At 48.6% G+C, this 19571-nt stretch overlaps 1 protein-coding gene across 5 annotated transcripts in view; it reads right to left on the minus strand.

The window, feature by feature from the left end:
* Positions 1-19571, minus strand: part of DPP6 (dipeptidyl peptidase like 6) — a 571444-nt gene that overhangs the window by 333169 nt on the left and 218704 nt on the right. The window contains exon 1 of one of the 5 annotated variants that reach the window (XM_019742503.2): positions 16010-16075. The exons of the other annotated variants lie outside the window; for them this stretch is intronic. Coding sequence (XP_019598062.1) covers positions 16010-16060 — 51 coding nt within the window. The 5' untranslated portion in view covers positions 16061-16075. Of the gene's footprint in view, positions 1-16009; positions 16076-19571 lie in introns of those variants that run through there. 5 annotated transcript variants of the gene reach the window in all.

Below are 19571 nucleotides of genomic sequence, written 5' to 3' on the forward strand. Positions count from 1 at the left end.
AACACTCCCTTCTTAAAATGTGCACATATATATTTTTGGCACCCTCTGTATATACACATACGGTATAAACAGACAGACAGACAGACAGACAGACACACACACACACACACACACACACACACACACGGTCACTGAGCCAGTTGGGAGCAGAAGTAAGAAGTAAAACTCAAACCCTGGGTGACTGCTGCTTCCAGACAAAATCTGAGCTCTCCTACCAAAGAAATCACGTCACAGAGAAGACACACGTTTTTCCTCACTTAACCTAGATGATGACCTGCCACAAGTGTGACAAGTACCATGTGGTTTCCGTCCGCCCGCGGGAATCAGAGTTTGCACAGCTGAGCAGCGTCTTCGCAATAAGACTCATCAGTTTGTCATTTGTTCACATCAGGAAACGGGAGGCCAATGATGATAATTAACGCTCCGTACATTGAAAGCGCCCGTAGGTCACTGAAGAATCAATCCTTCTCAGTGTCACTCCGGGCGAGGCTGAAATGCTCCCTGTTCTGTTAGAGGCTGGACAAGTAAGCCAGGATCTTGGGGGAGAAACAGGATGGAACCTTCCAGAACCCTTCCTACGCGTCCCATCGGGGGGACACGTGTGCTGTAGGAGCCGTTTAGCTCCTGGCTAACATGTATCCGGCCCATTGAAAGAATCCCCACCCAACTTCCCAGGGGACATTTTACCACGGGTTGGATTCTGGGACGCAATGACGCCTGAGCCTGTCCTCGCTGGATACTGGTTACATCATCGCTGCTCTGGGTGCCAAACAGGACCCAGGTGGCAGGGCCCTGAGTGGCCATCACACAGGTAAAGGGACACAGGGGACCAGAGCAGCGCAGTTAAAGAAGAGGTTGGGTCCTTAGGTGACGCACACACCCTGCTGGGGCTCATTTTCGGGGATCCAGGCTCCCTGAGGGCAGGGACCACGTCCCTGGAACGTGCTGACAGCTCCTCTGTCATCAGTTGACGCACAGTCAGAGCAACTGTTTATGAAGCACCTTTGTTTCACTGGCCCTGTCCATGGGCCATGTCCCTTCCATGAGACACACGGGAGTAGCCTGCACGACCTCTCTTTTCTTACAACATAAGAAACGACCGCAGAGCACACTGAGGTGACTTGACGGGGTCACAGCAGCTTGATCAAAGGCAGGCCTGCCTGTCTGCAAAGCAGGGGCTGCGCCCACTGCCCCGGGCCCCCCAGGGCAGAGGGCAGAGGGCATCCCACCGTCCCCCGGCCGTGGCGTCTGCTCCAACGGCTCCCTCCAGGTCTCCCGCTGCCGGCACTCACAGCGGTGCCTGCTTCTAAGTGGATTGTTCACTACTCAGTTGGCTGCGTCTGTCCGCCCTGGTTATGCCTCATCCTGCTGTGGTCTTCGCAAATCCCCAGGGGGCAGGGCCACTGATGTGACACCTGCACTGAGGAGCTTCCGACCAGGGCTCAGGAAGCCAAAGATGACCTGTGATGGCCAGGCCACACCGTGCCACCTTTGGGCAGTGGCCCTGCCCAGGGTACGTCCAGGACACTCTTCCTTCAGTGATGGGGTTGGCGGCCGAGGTTGTTCCGATCATTATTTCCACTTCCCACCATCTACCTGTATCCCTGCCGTCACACGCTCCAGCCCTAACTGCAGAGTCCACGGACCGCCTTCAGCTATCTTTACCTCGTTTCCACATTTAATACGCTCCATAACTTTGCTGTGAATATGTTTGTTATTATCAGTATTCCCATTTTGAAGAGAAAGGAAAACAGTCTCAATTTAAGTAACGTAGTCAAGCTTCTCAGCTACTAAAGGGTAAAATCAGAACTTGAACCCAGGTTGACCTCAGCTCAATATCCTCATCCCCAATCATTATGACCCACTGCCAATGTCAAAATCCTGCCCTGTGTGCACAGCAGGAAAACAGGAAATTGCAGGGTGCACGTGTGTGTGTGTGCGTGTGTGTGTGTGTGTGTGCGTACGTGTAGAACGTTTAGGATTTACTCGCAGCAACTTTCAAGTACACAACACAGTATCACATCACTTTGTCTTTACTTCTCCTCTGGCATCTGTTTCCACAAATCCGTTTGTGGTCGTGCGGGCCTCAGAGGCGTGCGAGCACTTTGAGAGCAGGACACCTCGTCAGCCTCCCACTTGCAGCACGCTCGGGGGTCGGGAGCACGGCACCCACTCAGGGAAGCTGTGAGGAAGGTACGCACAGCTCGGGCTTTCCAGCTCCTTCAAACCATTCACTCGCTTTAACTCCTAAACTCACTCCAAGAGAACTGGTGCTGGATTCCACTTTCAGGCAACAGTAACTGTGGTGAAGAAATAGGTACCACTGCAGAAAACCGATATTTCCCAGGTGTGCGATACGGGCGGCCGTATAATCTCACCAGCAACTCTGATGTAAGAATTTGAAAACTATTTAAACAAAAATAGGACCAGGAAGTTGAAGCAACTGGATTAAGATCCCGGAGTTAGGTGATGACACTGGACATGAGCTTAGCTTTGTCTTATTTTAAAGGCTCTTCTGTATTGTCTGCAGTCCCACTTCTGAAGGTGATACTTTTGCTTTTCAATCGAAATGCGACACATGGATTTACTAAAAACATTCTGGAGTCACCGTTAGGTATTGACCCGTTTCTAGCCATGTCTTATACGGAGTCTAGAGAGGACAGACACGCGTCATGGCTGTTACATGGGGCCAGCCTCAGTTCCGCTACTGTGACCCCCTGTCCCAATGCCTCCCTGTTTATATGACGGTCCCAGAACAGGATCTGAAAGGTTTTCAGAATCTAAATGTGGATGAGGCCCTAACTGTGGTCACGTTTTGGGGTAGGTGTGAGCCTATACCAGCATTCAACAGACTAGGAGTATCTGGAAACAACCACTTTTAAAAGGGAAATCCTCTCCCCACCACCCGCAGCTATAACTCATGTTTTTCTTTCTCCTGCAGCTGATGAAATTTGACCACGTCAGAGGAGGGAGCTAGGGCTGCTGGGTCATACGCTGGGCTTCCTTCGATAGTTACAAGGGGTGTCCTTTGTTGGGGAAAGGGAAGGTCACAAAATGGGGGGGGGGGTAAGAAAAGGCAGCCAGATCTAGGAAGATTGCTGCGAATGCTGCAAATGATTTCTATCAAGGAAATTAGGGTCTTGGGCCTCCTTGGACGTACTTGTTCGATTAATACAGAGCTTCACAGCGGGTGTCGAGGCAGGACTAATGTTCCAAGTATTCCGTATTTTGCAACCTTGCGCTTTCCAAGCATTAAAAAAAACACAGTGCTGTGTTGGTTTTCCTTTCATCTGTCACTTTTCTTCCAAAGAAAACTCAGGAGAAAAGAAATATATGATGGTCGCCACCTAATTCAGGAGAGATACTGAGTTTCCCTTAAGAGTTCTCACATGAGACAGAAATCAGCAGGTCCAGCCTGTTTCTAAAATTTCCTGAGATGCAAACGCCCAGACGGCCTCGGTCGTTCTTGACACCACAGTCAGCATATGTACCAGCAGCTCAAGCTCTTATTAAAGAAAGACCCGGCATCTTCCAACCTCCGCCCCAGCGCTTCTCATCCTTGGGTGCACATCAGAGCCCCTGGGGACCTTAGAAAACCCCCAGGCCCAGGCCGCACCCTAGCGTGACCCATCAGATGTCTGGGGTGGGACGTGTGAGGGGCCAGTGCTCTGAAAAGCCCCTGCGGCTTCACGGAGCCCCCCGGTAAGCCCAGCGTGTCCACAGCACAGAAGGGCCTCGGGCGCTCAGCAGTTTCTCCAAAAAAATGCTCAATTCTCTGTCGCTAACACAGTGCTAGGCTCATATGCAAATTCTTCATAAATAAATGTTGAGTAAATAAAGGAATAAAACGTGTAATCCTAACTTGGCTACTGACTGGCTTTGTCCAAATCAATTGTTCATCAGAAAAAAAAAAAATTTAAAAAAGTGAATCCTGCCTAGTTAGTAGTGCACAGCGGGAATCCTGCCTGGTTAGTAGTGCACAGCGGGAATCCTGCCTGGTTAGTAGTGCACAGCGGGAATCCTGCCTGGTTAGTAGTGCACAGCGGGAATCTAGCGAGATGATGTACAGGGGAAAAAACCAATGAAATGACATAGCTATGCATTTCCATGTTACAAACAGTGCCTGCTGGGAGAGGACGAGAGGTAACGCGAGGTGGGACACAGACACAGGTAATAAATCCACACCGATCCCAACACAGTGCAGGGGATGAAAGGCTACAAGTAACCAGCACGGCCTCTCTGAATGCTCCTGAACATTGGAAACTGCCGAGGACTCAAAACTTGGGGGAGGACACGGAAGGGGAAGTGGGGAGAAGTGGTCTCAACTCAGGAGGCAGCAGCACCAGCAACTTCTGTGAACCCAGCTGGGGTCCCAGCCACACACCTGCCCCCCGTTAGACACACCCCACAGCCGGGGTCCCAGCCACACACCTGCACCCCCGTTAGACACACCCCACAGCTGGGGTCCCAGCCACACACCTGCACCCCCGTTAGACACACCCCACAGCCGGGGTCCCAGCCACACACCTGCACCCCGTTAGACACACCCCACAGCTGGGGTCCCAGCCACACACCTGCACCCCCGTTAGACACACCCCACAGCTGGGGTCCCAGCCACACACCTGCACCCGCCCACTTGGACACATCCTACAAAACGTCCTTGTCAACCAGTGGCCTACGTGAGGAGGGGATGTGACAAGGACCGTCATGATGACCAATAGCAAGTGAAGGAGTGTTCAGCAGGGGCTTTATCAGAGAAAGTCCGGGAAGGGGCTGTGGCTTCTGAAGGACAGCAAAATAAAACAAACACTAGGCCCCAGCAAGTCCATCTTCATCGGGCCCTCATCTAATGCCAAGACGCATTCCTGAGCTTAGAGGCCGAAGGTCAAGATCCAAAACAGAGGAGAGAGGCATTAAGAATCCTCTGACGTCCAGGTGCACTGTGATGGCTTATTCTATGTGTCAACTTGATGGACCACGGGGTCGCCAGACACTTGGTCACACATTATTCTGGGTGTTTCCGGATGAGATTAACATTTGGATCAGAAAAGTGAGCAACACAGATTGCTGTTCCTCATGTCGGCGGGCCTTGTCTAATCAGTTGAAGGCCCGAATAGCACAAAAAGCGCTGCCCGTCCTATAAGTAAGAGGAAACTGCTCCTGCTTGATGCGTTTTGCTGAGACATTGATCTTTTCTGGCCTTTGGACTTGACTCAAACATCGGTACATCCTGGGTCCTCAGCCTGCCAACTCAGCTACACACCCTGGGGCTTGTCAGCCTCCATGAATGTGTGAGCCAAGTCCTTACACTATATGCCTTACACACATGCACACACTCACACACACACAGACACACACACAGACACACACAGACACACACATACACACACAGACACACACAGACACACACACACACACAGACACACACTCACACACACACACTCACTATGGGTTCTGGTCCTCTGGAGAACCCTAATACACGCGATCGTATGACCTTTGATAATGACATATGCTCTAGTTAAGACCTGTGACCACTTGGATGGAGGGTTGTCTTTGCTATATAACCGGAGTTGTGTAAGCTTAGACTGTTTGGAGTAATTTTAAAATGTAAGAAGTGACCATTACATGGTGGACCTATGTGTCCATTCCCCCAGCCTCTGCACGAACGAGAGAGAACAGGCACAAGATGACACTAAGCAAGAAAACAACCCTGTCTACAGACAAAGAAAAGGCAGCAGCCCCAAAAGAGTGACCCTGCAATCTGCCCCCACAAACATGACCCCCTTTCAGGGGCTCCATGCTTCTGGTGGTCACAGGTTCTAGCGTGTACAGCTGATTCCCTCCGTGACCCCCAAAGGGCTCTGCTGCCTTCGCAGAAGCCAGCGGTGTCATCAAAGCACGTGAGTCCTGTTTCTCCTGCTCATGGGCAGAGGGGCCACGAGTGGGCGGCCCCTGCTGCTGGGAAGTTCTAGTCTGGGAGCTGGTGCTGCTGGTGTTCTGACCTCCATCCTGCAGGTGTGACCCACTGGGTGCATGTTATTAGGCTCAGATGGTTGGGATATGAAGTGCAAAGCAATGACAGTCCAAATTACCTGCTGGGTGAGACAGTCCACATTAATTGAGCGTTATTGATTCTTCCTCAGAACAAATGGCTATCTTGGCGTGGAATATTGATATGTCAGAAGGGCTGCATTACAGTCCCTCATCGCCCGTGGATAAAGCTGATGGAACTGGGTCAGCAGGCACCGCCTCCCGCCGCCCTTTGTTATGCGTCAGAGCAGAAAGGGGACAAGAGGAGGTGGCTCTCAGGGGATGCTTCCCTTTTCCCTCCCGCGGAGCTCCCTCTTGCTTGCGAAGGCAGAGATCAGGAACGTCCATGGGTGAAGACGGATCCTGAGGGAAGGACCTCACCTGAGCATCTGTGGGAAGGATGGAAGGCTTTTCTTCAGGTGTTCATTGTCCCTATGTGTGGTATTCAAGACTGCGCTGGGCTGGGAGAGACAGTGTCCGAGGGGACAGAGGGCCACACGCGTGCAAAGGCATGAACGCTCCTGCCCAGAAGGGAGCCTCATTCTCTGTGGATTCACTTATTTCTCCAAATATACAATCGCTCTCCACAGGTACAGCCTTCCCTACACCTGCTTCACCACCAACAAACTCTTACCCACCCCCAAGTTCTCCGCCATCATCACACCCATGTGTGACTACGGGCTCGCACCACGTTAGCTTCTGCCAGGCGTTACAGAAGTCCACACAAGCAGGTCGGGCCGCCAAGCTCGGTCACAACGCCAGTGCTGGGTTATGGTGGGAGGGACAGTGGAAGCTGTGAGTTCAGAAGGGAGACCTCACAGAGGGGCTGAGACTCAAACGGGCCCCCAAACGGGGGAACTGGGAGATGAAAGAGAAGAGCGATTCTACTTGACTCTCAGGGGATTTCTAGGCAAAGAGTCATGTAGGTGGGAACGTACGGGGCTGTTTGGGGAGGGAGATGAGTTTTAGTTACGAGGACTAGTGCATGTTTCATGGAGAAAGGTTAGCTTTTCAAGCAGTGGTGTTGGAACAATTGGATATCTGTATGCAAACCAATGAGTTTCAACCCATGCTTCCTCTGACGTGCAGAAGTCAGCTCCACGTGGACAGTAGTCTCAGTGCAAAACCTTCCTTCACAGGCCCTAATTATCCCGAGGCCATGAGGATTTCTCCTTCCTCCCTGGGGGTAAAGGAAGACCCTCTATGAAAAGAATAAAGGGTTTTAAGATTTCCCACACTCAGGTCTCAACCCAGCATCTCACACTTGTTGACCACTCTCGCCAACATGTACCATAGCCGCTGGGTCAGCCATACCATCCGGGGTTCTGTCTTCTTGCCTGCGCCCCTCACTCACCCTGCTTCCTCACAGCGCCTCCACCAAATTCTCTATTAAAATGGTACTTGCCGTTCAAGGCTTCCATCAAAAGCTCGCTCCTTTATTTGAATTTGACCCAAGTGTGGCTCCAACAACTATCCAAGTCTTGCTTCTTCATAAAAGGTAGAGGAGACCGTGACATCAAACGGAAAAGATACAGGAAACATTATGTGATAGAGGGATCTAGTTATTACACATATGAAAGTTGTTCTCGCCTGTTCTTTCCACTACCCCCGAGATCTCCAGCACGTGGCCACACACACAGGTAACGCGCAAAAGCAGAGCCTGCAGAGGATCTAAAAGTATAATGTGCGTTTTATTTATAGCAAAATCATTCCAACACTTTCCATCTGGTATTGAAATTTGCATGTAAATAGCCTCGAAGAAGGACTCCTGCACCCACATGCATAGTTGGTTAGCTGCTCCATGGCAACAGAAGGTAAAAACTGCCTCAGAGCCTCTGGTTTTGCCCCCCTTAATACACGTATGTCTAGGAGGCATTATCTCCATGAATTATGCACTGAACACCCCAAACACAAAGGGCGTTAATTTCTAAGTTCACTGAAATAATTCCTGGGCCTCGCTCAGCTCAATTGCTCTGCCGTCTTCACACTCATTGACACACAGATGTGTTCACATCCTGCTCTGTCGTGTCAGTCACCCCCTCACTCCAGCTTCCCACCTCCCACACCCACCTCACTAGCTGGTTGGGAACGTTCTTGTTTGCGTTCGTTTCTATAACATTTTATGTTCAACGCGTTGACTCACACTGTTTTCTCCGCTTGGAACCCATTTGGCCCATCTGGGGATATTTGTACTTACTTTAAGTGTCTACCTGAAATGTCCGTTCTGTGGTCTTCCTCCAAGCGCCCTGCCTTCCAGGCGAAGTGAGTTGCCCGTTGGGGTTTTGCCAGAACACCTGACCCATCTCCACCTGGCACTTTGCACACTGTGCTGCGCTTTCTGATGCTAAACTCGGGTGCCAGGCAGCAAGCTCACAGCACCTGACTTATCCTCTCTCCCACGCTGCCTGCTGTGCTGGCCGTACAACACCTGGTACCTGGGAACAGTCAAGGGGCTGACGTGTCTGCTAGATTCACCAGCAACTAGGTCTTAGCTTTGGCAGGGATCAAATTTGGGGGAGTTTAGAGATGGGAGGAGTTTGTGACTTGTAGGTGGGCTCATCAAATAGGAAATGAGAGTGTTAGTGAGGAACAGCTGCTGCTACCAACAAGTTCTACCACCGAGGAAACAAATGGAAGTTCAGTGATAACTGCCTACTCAGCCGGAGACTTGATCCTTTCAAATCTCTGCAAAGACAAGGCATCACGGTCTAAAAGCCTCTTTTAAAGTCATCTCTACCTCCCTGTCAGCATTCCTGCAGCTGAAAGCAGGAGGAAGATACTCAAGCTTTAGGAAACCCACACCATCTGTCCCCTAAAAGGCTTAGGTCAAATGTTAGTTTTTCCCCTGCCTTCCTTTCCTAATGGATAAATTGCAGAGCAAAATTCTACTTCCTCTATCAAAGGGCTGTCTTAAATTCAAAGGTGAATAACAAACAACGCATTCACAATGTCTGTATGTATACACACGATGGCTAGTAGCCAAACTACCTAGTAATGTTCATTTCCTAACGAGGGCCAAGCAAGAAAAACACAACAGAGGAAAGGAACCTTTTCTGTTGTCCTCAGGTAACATGGTGAGGTGAACACCAGCAACGGGGCAGAAATACATACAAACTGAAAATGGATGGGGTGAATTCCTAAGTGATTCACATCCTATCATAAATTTTAATGTTGACATAAATTTGATTCGAGCTAACTTCATCCATCATCCATCCATCATCCATCCATCCATCCATCCATCATCCATCCATCCATCCATCCATCCATCCATCATCCATCCATCCATCATCCATCCATCATCCATCCATCCATCATCCATCCATCCATCCATCCATCCATCCATCCATCCATCCATCCATCCATCCATCCATCCATCCATCCATCCATCATCCATCCATCCATCCAATGGATATTTACTCAGCACACAACCCTTAGCCTACACGCTATAGCTAAAAACTGGACTAGTTCCCACAGAAAGTGAGAAAAGCATTTGTTGAGCAGTGACAGACCCTCTGCTTGCACATTACATTTGGGATCTTACTTACTTCTCACAAAATCTTGTCACTATTTTACAGATAAGTCAACTGAGATTGGGTGATTCAGGAAACCACCCAAGTTAAAAATATGGTGGTGTGGTACGGTGTCCGATGGTTGCTGGACTTCTTTAGGTATATAAATGATGACTGACTATGGTGGACCTCTGAAATTCATATAATATTGTATGTTAGCTATATTTTAATAAAAATCTTTAAAAAAGAACCACTCAAGTTACCTTAGTAAGGCCATCTGCCTACCAAAGAGGGTTCTCTGCATGTTCATTGTCAAGGATAATTATCAGTCTTTTCTTTGTTAACACGCCAGGAACCACAGTTACACTGCAATGTTTTAAAAAACCTTACAAGTATACTTCACACAACTCATCCCTTCAATCAGTGACCTGGCCCAGGCAACATTGGCAGAAAATGGCACCAACAATCAAAGCACACACTTCAATCGCGTAGATTCCTCAAACACCAGCAGATTCCCAGTCCATAAATCTGACCACTGGGCTTCTCCACCACCATCGTCAGTTGTTCTTTGGTTATTAGCTATCAAACACAACTGAGAATTTATGTCTCATATATTCCCTCCATGAGCACAGGCAATGCAACCTTCTTAAAGATTTTGTTGGCTAGGACTGGTTCTTTGAAAGCCCACCCCATGAAAAATCTATTTGATGCTCTTTTCTTTCTTTAAGGAGTAACAGCTTTTGCCAGCACACAAGGTGAATTCATGTGCTTTTTAGACCTTAGGAAAAGAGAGGCCCTATTTATCCTGGTTCCCTCCATCTGTTTAATCGATAGCAAACCCAAAGACTATGTTCTGGCTCACTAGGGGTAGGAAAAAAATCTTTAAAGAAAACCAACACTGTAGCTGAGTCCCTCAACATATTTGCAGAAAAAAAATTACACAGCACGAACTAAATGTGTACTTAAGCCTTTTTTACACCAGCAGTGGATACAAGAAAGAAAGGCTTTTTATTCCACGACTGACTTTGGATTTTCAAAACTACATCTAGCCCAGAATCCCATCACCTTTTGAGAAGGAAGAGCTGACAACGCCAACATTTCCAGGCAGTGCCATTCCGTCAGAGATCGCCTGCCCAGCCCATGTTAGTTATGCACTTGGCAGGTTAGCACAAGCCCACTTTACATCGATTTTGCAAATTCTGGAAAGAGGAGACCTTTTTCCTGCCCTCAGTTGTTCAACCCTCAATATCAATCAGATATGCATTTCAGCTTTAGGATCATAAAATATTTATTAACTTCCAGCTTTTAATGTTCATGAATAAAGAGCCAAATTAATAATTTTTGAGTGTTGGTTAAAAAGACACTGCGAATGGTCTCCAAAGGGACAGAACTGAAGGCCACATAAAGAGGCGTGACTGGTTTCTATGTGACAGTAGGATGCTTGGCTGCAAACTGCCCTGGGTCATCGGAGTCACACAGGCATTGAGAAGTAAAATTGTTTGAATACTTTATATTTTGTTTCTTTGTTATTCTCTGTGGTTTGGTTTGTGCAGAAAGATACACACACACACACACACACACACACACACACACACACGCCAGACTGCAAAGACAGATTCCAACACAAAGGCAGCCTCAGTGGTTCCGACCCAGACACGCCCAGGAGGACGGCGAGAGGGGAACTGGTTGATATAAATCTATGCAATGACATCATTTACTCTAGTATCTTGGGAGGTTAAGACGTAGTGGTTTCCTTTTTCCAAAAGCACCACTGCACCCCCAGGACCTCACAGAGTCACTAAGTAGATACTCGAGTTGCAGGAGCAAACATCGGCTAAGACCCCCTCAGTGGTGAGCACGGATCCTGGATGCCTCTCCTGGAGCACCCACTATGTGCTAGTAACTTCACAGGTGCTTCAGTGACCTGAGCAGCTTTGATCTTCATCCCCAAACACTAGGCAGAAGCATGACCATCTTCATCTCACACAGGAGGAAATGTGGGTTCAGAGGGACTGAAACCCACCAGTCCTAACGCCATCAAATGCTGACGTGTCTGATGTACAAATGCCTTTTCTACACAGTTGGTCCCTTGTGGGTGGGAAGGAATTGCTAGCCTGGCTGATTTCCTCTTTGGATTAACAGTTTTAGAGTAGATGTCCCTGCTTCATAACAGCAGAAAGAAAATGATTCAGGTAGAATCAGACGATATCAAGAGGAGACACCCCCAGAAGTCTGGTCCATACTCATCATATCACAGACAAGAGACAAAGGTCCACAGAGAGGAAGTCACCTGTCCTGTTTCACCCAACCCCTGAGAGACAAAGCTGGAACCAGAACCCAGGTGCCCAGACCATCATTTGTCCCTGAGATCTGGAGAAATCTGGACTGTGGCTTAGACACGGAGGCCAACCCAGGACAGGGAGACTCAGTATCGCGATAAGGGAACTGCCTGGGACTCAAAAGTGAGCCAAGGTTTTACACTGGTTTTCCCACAGGTGTCATTACTTATGAAATATCCCAGTGTTTCTTCTTCTTTCACTGAAATGCATAAACGTCGGTCTGCATATTTAAATGCATACATATGTTTGTTGAGCATCGGTCTACACCCTTGTACTATCAGAATACCTGGAGGTCGAGGTCTAGGAGTCCACGTGCTTATTGGCCATCTTTGTGTCTCACAGAAATGCGGACAGCATAGTGAAACGCTCACCTGTGCAACTCAGCTAGCTTTCCATGGGCAAGTAATGGGGATGCGGGTCTCTCTTCTAGGTCAGAATGCATAAGAAAAGTGTTTGAGACGGGACAGTTGCATAGCCAAGCAACATCCGATACCCCACACTGCACGGCCACCATTTTTTTCTCACCTCCACTAGGTCGCAAATCAATTAAAGCAAGAAGTGTCTTCGTCATCGTGGTGCACCTAACACCTGATTAGGCTTCAGTGCCAACCCAGACAAGTTCATATTTGAGGGAGAGTATCATTTTGACCTTTGAAACAAGAGTTCATTGTTTTTAGGACCAAAAATACCCCATTAGGGAGTTAAAAATTCAGGTGGCCACTGGATGCTTTGTCCACACTAAAGATACGCAAAGCCTTTAGCTGGAGAAGCCACTTTAGGGGTAAGTCCTTAGTATCCTGTGCTCGACCACTTTCACGTCATCAACCCTTGGAGAGCCCAGAAGAGGAGGAAGAACCACCACAAAATAAACGGTGCGGTGCTTTTACCTTGAGAACTAACCATTAGACTCTTAGTCTATAGAACGCTGGGTTGGAAGGGACCTTCAGATGGTCTAATTGTTCTCGGTTCAGGCTGCCCATTAGAGTGAAATGTGCAGCTTTAAAAACATAGATTGGCGTCATGGGCCCCACCCACTGTGACTCTGACTTAACTGGCGTGGGAAGGAACACTTAAAGAAAGCTTCCTGGGAGATCTTCATATGCTGCCCAAACACAATCACATTGATGGATCACACCTTCCGTCCTAATTTCATAGGTGAGAAAACCAAGGCTTAGAGAGGTAAACGGTCCGCTTTCGGCAAAATAATGAAAAGATGGGACTTCTTGCATGCTGTTCCCTGCTCTATTGAATCACACAGCCTTTCATGATTGTGGCTGTTCTTAAATGTTCAGGTGTGGGTTGTGTCATCATTGTAATCAACAATAGAAAGTCCACAGGGGGGGGAAACCTATTTTGCGTCCACTGCTAAAGATGGACCAGCTCTTTGGTACATAGATGTCTGTTGTCAGACCTCTGTAGAGTCAAACGGTTTCACACGGTACCCTAGAACGGGATTTACAGATTTCCTAGTGACATCAAATGTCATTTGGCAACTGTCATTTGCATGCAGTCGAAATAACCACGTCATCTAAAGCAGCGACTCCAAAGGTCTTCTGTTTCTGACAATGTCAGGCATACCAGTCACGGGTTTGTTTAAACAACACCTTTCTTGTGTCCACTTGCTACTACTAAGAATATATATATATAAGTATATGGAAGCTACTCAAATCAGGGGAAGACTGCCATTGTTTGTTAATGAGCACACGTCGGTGGGGTCCAAGCTTTATTTCATGGCAGGGCTCACAGTCCAGACTTGAAACTCCACACCCACGTCTTGAAAGGAACCCTGGCTGCGGACTGCGTGCATGTGCTTCCTTCCAGCGTTCTCAACACAAGCAAGAATTTCCGCTGCATCTACGGACAGCACCGGGCGCTCCATCCAGCCCAGGACTCCGAGAGGGCACGGGCTCAGGAAACCAGGCAGACAGACTGCAGGAAGCCGAACAGTTGGTTTCCACTTTGGCCGTTTGAATGGATGCTACATTGCCACTCCTGCACTAAGAGGCTTTTAGATCCTGTCTTTGAAACTGTTTTCTGCTCTATCTCTGATTTTTAAAAATTTTATTAACAATAGTCTGGAATTAGCATCAAACCACCATGACAAAGGGAATGAATAATTCAGAATTGAGAGGACACAGTAATTACATCACCCATTTACACTCCGCATCCGTAAATAATTAAGGAATGCTCCAGCTTATTTAGAATGTGCTCTCCTATCTGGACCGTGCTGTTGGCTAGTGAAACCCAGTGTCTTTTCTATGGAGCTGAGGCCTCCACCGGGGCCAGTGTGGGTGCTGTGAGTTTGGAGCCTGCAAGCATTAGGCACCTGGGACAACACCCTCTCAGTGGATGCTACATGGCCCTGGGGTCTCCCTTCCAGACACAGCATATGGAGGGGTTCACCTGAAACTTTGGGGTGTTGCATGCAATCACTTTTCAGACCACTGGAGATGTTCATGGTTACAGTAAAGCTTACTCTGGGACAGAGAAAATACAAATTATCCTAGTGGTCATCAACATCTCTACACGTGACTTTGATCCCTGATACCTGATGGCAGAGTTGGGAAGCCAGATCTGAGTTTGATTTCAATGAGACATCCTCAGAGCCCCCGACCAGCAGGAAACCGTGACACTCAACAAAGGTAGTCAGACTTCTCCAGACACAATGTAGACAGAGATGGTGAATTCAGAGCAGATGACATCTCAGAGTTGGGAGGAATCACTCACTTTATAGACAGGGTGTGCAGGCTATTCAGCGATTTGGCCAAGCCCGAGAGTCCGATCCTAGAAATGACACAGGTGGAGGTCGGCCTCCCAGCCCAAAGCTGGACTAGGGCGCGTCTTCTGCACACCTTCCTCATTTATATGTTTTTACTATGCTTCATTTACATACTATACACATGCTTCAGTTTGGGAAAAAACTGTTTTGGTTCTACCCAGTCAAATGTAGATCATTGCTAAAGAAGTAATTTCAAAATTACCGGCAAACTCATATTAACTGGGCATTGCAAGTCCAAATAAAGAGATATGATGACTCACTAGGTAATTGACAGAGCACATCCATTACCCCAGGCCCTCTTAAATGGCTTAGAGCATCACACAGAAAGAAAACAGTTCACCGAGAGTCAAAAATGCATTAGACACACTAACTGCTTGTTATTTACTCCTCTAGTGAAGTGATTTCTAAGGAGTAGCACACTAACACACACACACACACACACACACACACACACACAATCATGGTATCAACTAACATGAAAGCAAAATGGAAATGTATGCAGGATTTCATTCCAGCTCTGTACTATGCATTATGGGGGTCATTGAAAATCCACGTTAGGACCATTCCTGCCTTCTGAGGTCCTAAACTCTCAAGGGAGTTGACTGTTCCTGACACACGGCACGAACAGCCATCTCCCAGAAGCCCATGCAACGACTCAGAAAAGAATCCTTTGCTTATCGCCCTGAATCCTGATTCTGACAACTGAAAATAAGCACTGATTTCCACAGGTGTTTTGTCATTCTGGGGGGAGAGGCTGAACTTCCGGAAGTTGATGGTAACAGTCCACCGTGTGTATCACACCTTTGAATGGCTGGTGATTACAGTCGCCTTAGCAATGCTAATGCCACACTAGTGTCACACAAAGCTTGAGATTTTTCTTAGCATTCTCTTTCTAGTCACACAAGACATCTGATAGCCTACGCAGCCTGAAAGAAAACACATACAGGCTTCCTTGCAGGATTCTGTCCGTTAGCCATCACCTGCAACAGAGTTCCCAGAGGCTGAGATCAGAACAGGCCGGGTGAGGCAGGGCCGGCAGGGAACGGGGTCAGGCATCGCCCTGTGGCTCGGAGGCTAAAGTGCCTTTTCTAGAAAAACAAATTTGCCTCTGAGCAAACATCCAAAGCTGAACCGGCTGCTGATCGAACCTGCTGCCGCTTAGTTAAAATTAAATGCTAAACCTTTGGCAAGACATCCAAAACGCACGGTTGACTCTCCCCACGGGAGTTTTGGAAGGTAACGCAAGAACTGCACGCCTCCAATAGCAGGTTAGCTTTCTGTTGTTTCCCCCCACCCCCCAAAATTAAACTTTCTTGTTTCTCCCATACGTTGATTTGTCTCCTTTTACTCACCCTCCAACATTGTTTTAATCTGTTCACCCTGGGCAGCCTGGAAACGCTCATGCCTGCTGGTCTCAGGGCAGAAGGGGACCCTTTGCAGCAGCTGCCAGGACGTCAGCGGGTTCCCACAGCTGGTCTGAGATGGTGGACGCCCGACGCCCGGGGTTCTTGCAACCAGAGACGTGCCCCGGCTTTTAAGGCAGCCTGCCAATGACCACAGAGTCTGCCGCTCGGCACACAGCGACCAATAGCTGCACTTGACATTCTCCAGCCTCTGGGGATCAGAGGGCAGCCCAGATGCCCCGCTGCGAGCTGCTGCAGGCAGATGGGGGACCCGAGTGTCTGCAAATGCCCCCACGCCAGCCTCCTGGGCAAAAACTGGGGCTGTTTCCTAAACCCCGTCCCCCTCTTGTTACTTCACATGGGCTAGAGCAAGGATCGCATCTGCCTGAGAAAGACAGACACACACATTCGTCTCAGCCCAACACCACCAGCCTGCCTAGTCCTGAGGGTCCCTGCAGGGCTCAGCTGGTCCTTGCTGCTGGTTTTGGGTTCTAACCATGGGCAGGTGCGTGTCTGCAGCAGTGGAGGCTGGGCCTTCTCTCCACGATTCTCCGTAAAGGGTAAAGGCTGATTACTTAGAGAAATAGCGATCCGGCCAGTCCACTTAGTATTATGCTGAAATAGGCAGGTGTTCTGAGTGGTGGTAAGCAGGTTGAGGAAACAGAGGAGTCAACCTGCAGTTGCGTTCATAGATCTCTCCTAGCAGAGAAAGCCGTTTGCAGAGAGAAAGACCCACCGTCGACCACACTCACTGACTCTATACCAGACCCCATGGCAGATTCTGGGTGCAGAAGTGTGAGCCAGACAGGCACAAACTCTGTGCTTGTGACACTTGCAGTCCAGGTGGCCGTGATTTAGTTATCTTCTATTGTCCCCACGGGCACACCAACTCGCCAGGGAGACCCGGAGCTTCTCCAGGGTGGAGACGGGCGGCCACCTTCTTGGTACCCGACCCAATGCCCAGCACGGTGCGGGGAGCCTCCCAGTTCTCAGTGACTGTGGAGGGGGGAAGAAATACAGCAATGCACAGATCAACGCAACCGGGGCTGTCTGTGTGGCACTCAGGTGTCCCGTCACCGACCGGGGAAGTGACTCCACCTGCACAGAAATTAGCAGGAGGACTGGACACGTTTCGCTAGCTCCCACCCAGACACCTTTTACAAGACAAGCCTCATCTGAACCATCCCTCCCACTCGCCCACACGCCGTCTGTTCTCATCGTAATGCACTGGAAGGGCCTCTAGCACTGGGAGAACGGCTGGTTGTCACACGCCAGCAGCGAGCGCACATCTTGGGGGATTTTCTTGTTATAGGATATTTCAGTATCCTGAAAATCATGCACTCAAAAGGTGGTTTAGAGGCAGGGGTGAAAGGAATAAACCAAAGAGCTTGAGAAAAATCAGTGCAACTAAACCCAGAGGGGCAAGGAAGGGAGGAGAAATAGAAAAGCGGTAAAGCCCAGGAGACCGAGGTGCTTGGTGATTCAAGCGGTCAGATGGCAAAGCACTAACACAACTACTGCGAGTCTGTGCTTGGGAAGCGATTTCAACAACTGGTGCGTTAGCCTTTCGGCAGTTTCGTCTCTCGTCCTGCAGAGCGGTCATCAGGAAGAACGCCGTCTTTGAGTCCACGGGAGGGGCTGTGAGGCACAGACAGAAAAAGGGAAGGGAGGCAGCCAGACTCCGGGCAGAGAGGACTGAGCACCGAGGACCTCATAACCAGAAAGAGGCTTGTCTTTCCAGGGAAAACCACGCATCTGTCCATTGCGTGGAAGTCATGCTGGTCGCCGAGTATACTTTTGGCTCACCAGCTCTGGGCACATATTACGTGATCATTTCTGGTCCTTTGTGGTTGGAAGGAACCAGGTGACAGTTCTGGGAGGAAGCAAGGTGACACTTCAGCATCAGCCTCCCAAATGGCCACTGTAAATGCTCCAAGCTCTCCGTGGGACTTGGTGGTGGGGGGAGGACGTGCAGAGCAGGGCCGGTTGTAGACCAGCGCTGGACACGTGGCCTGAGTGAGAAACAAGTCTGTCTTCTTCCAGGCTCGGAGCTCTCGGAGTTGCTCGTTACTGGAGTACAGTCTGGCCCATGCTGGCTGTTGCCACTCCTACAGTTATTTCCTTACTTTGTCTTCTCCTGACGCAATCAATACTTCATCCCAAGTGAGTCTGTAAAGGTTTCGATGTGTGACTGGACTTTGCAGTTTTTGAAGGGAGGTCAGCTGAACCCAGGCAGGATTGCACGTCAACGGCCCAGACTGACAGCCCGTGGCTGAGCCCAGAGAGCATTCGGATACACAGGTCCCTGACTTCTCTACACCTCCAACGTTTTTAAAACGGCAAAAGGACAATTTAAGTACATGGAGAGACGCAAGGGATCTAAATGAGTGCTTAATACTATTATCGTAGCAGCTTATATACTGAATATGTTCGTAAAATAAGATATACATTTTCTGCCATTGGTGTAAAGGAAAAGTCAAGGTTTTCTTGAATTTCCTCCACTGAATGGAGAGGACAGAGACCTCAGGAGTTCTATTTAAGGCCATTGATGATAGGTTATTGCTATTTAAGCCACGCACATTCAAGAAAGTGATGTCGCACTTGAAACCAGCAAAACACTGGCGGATTTCCGGCACCAGAGCCAGCCAGTGCAAAGAGGTTTGTAGGGCTGGGGTGGGGTGGGGAGACGTTTTAGTGCCTCTCAAATTACGCCACGTCCCCACTGTCTGGACAGTAACGTTCCCTTCTTATCTGCAAGACAACACATTATTTTCTTTGAATGGAAAACCAAGATAAAGAAATGGTCATCATCCTCTGAGCTTAAAAGCTTTACTGGAATTTAGAAGCTCTCGCAAGCAGTTTCCAACGGGTGTGTCCCTTTATTTGAGGACCTAAATGCATCAGGTCTGTATGTAGAGCATTGATCGCGTCGATATGGAAACAGCAAGTGAGTATCCAGCAAGCTCTTCAACTTTCCACTTAAGAGAAGTCGCAAGTTAAGCAACACAGATGGCTATTGAGATGGGGATGGCTAATGACAGGCTTCCAAGCCAAGGACTGTGAACTGGCAGGGCTTCCAGTGACGTCTCTCAAAGAGTTTTATAAGTGAGAACTGTGGGCCAAGGACCAGGGAAAGCTGACGCATATTTAATTGATGGCTGATAAAAAAAAAAGTGAATTTGAATGCATATGATTTTTGAAAGGTAGGCATGATGGATTCGTAACCCTGGCAAGAGACCATGGAGGATCTTAGCATCAGGAAAACTTGAAATCACTGAAAAATCTGATGAAGAAAATGTAGGTTTCGGACACTTCTTCATCATGCAAAGCTTTTAAAAAATTAGATTCTGTCAAACTTATCATATGTTTTCCAACTCATTTGTAGTTTTGTCATCTCTAAAGAAATAGGACATGGGCCTCAGAATTTGGGCTAAAAGGAACAGCTGTTAAAGTTTAATAAATATTGACATTAACTCAAACATTCTGTTAATAGGCCATATTTAAAAGTGCA

This window comes from Rhinolophus sinicus, linkage group LG11, assembly GCF_036562045.2.
Source record: "Rhinolophus sinicus isolate RSC01 linkage group LG11, ASM3656204v1, whole genome shotgun sequence".
Classification (NCBI taxonomy): domain Eukaryota; kingdom Metazoa; phylum Chordata; class Mammalia; order Chiroptera; family Rhinolophidae; genus Rhinolophus; species Rhinolophus sinicus.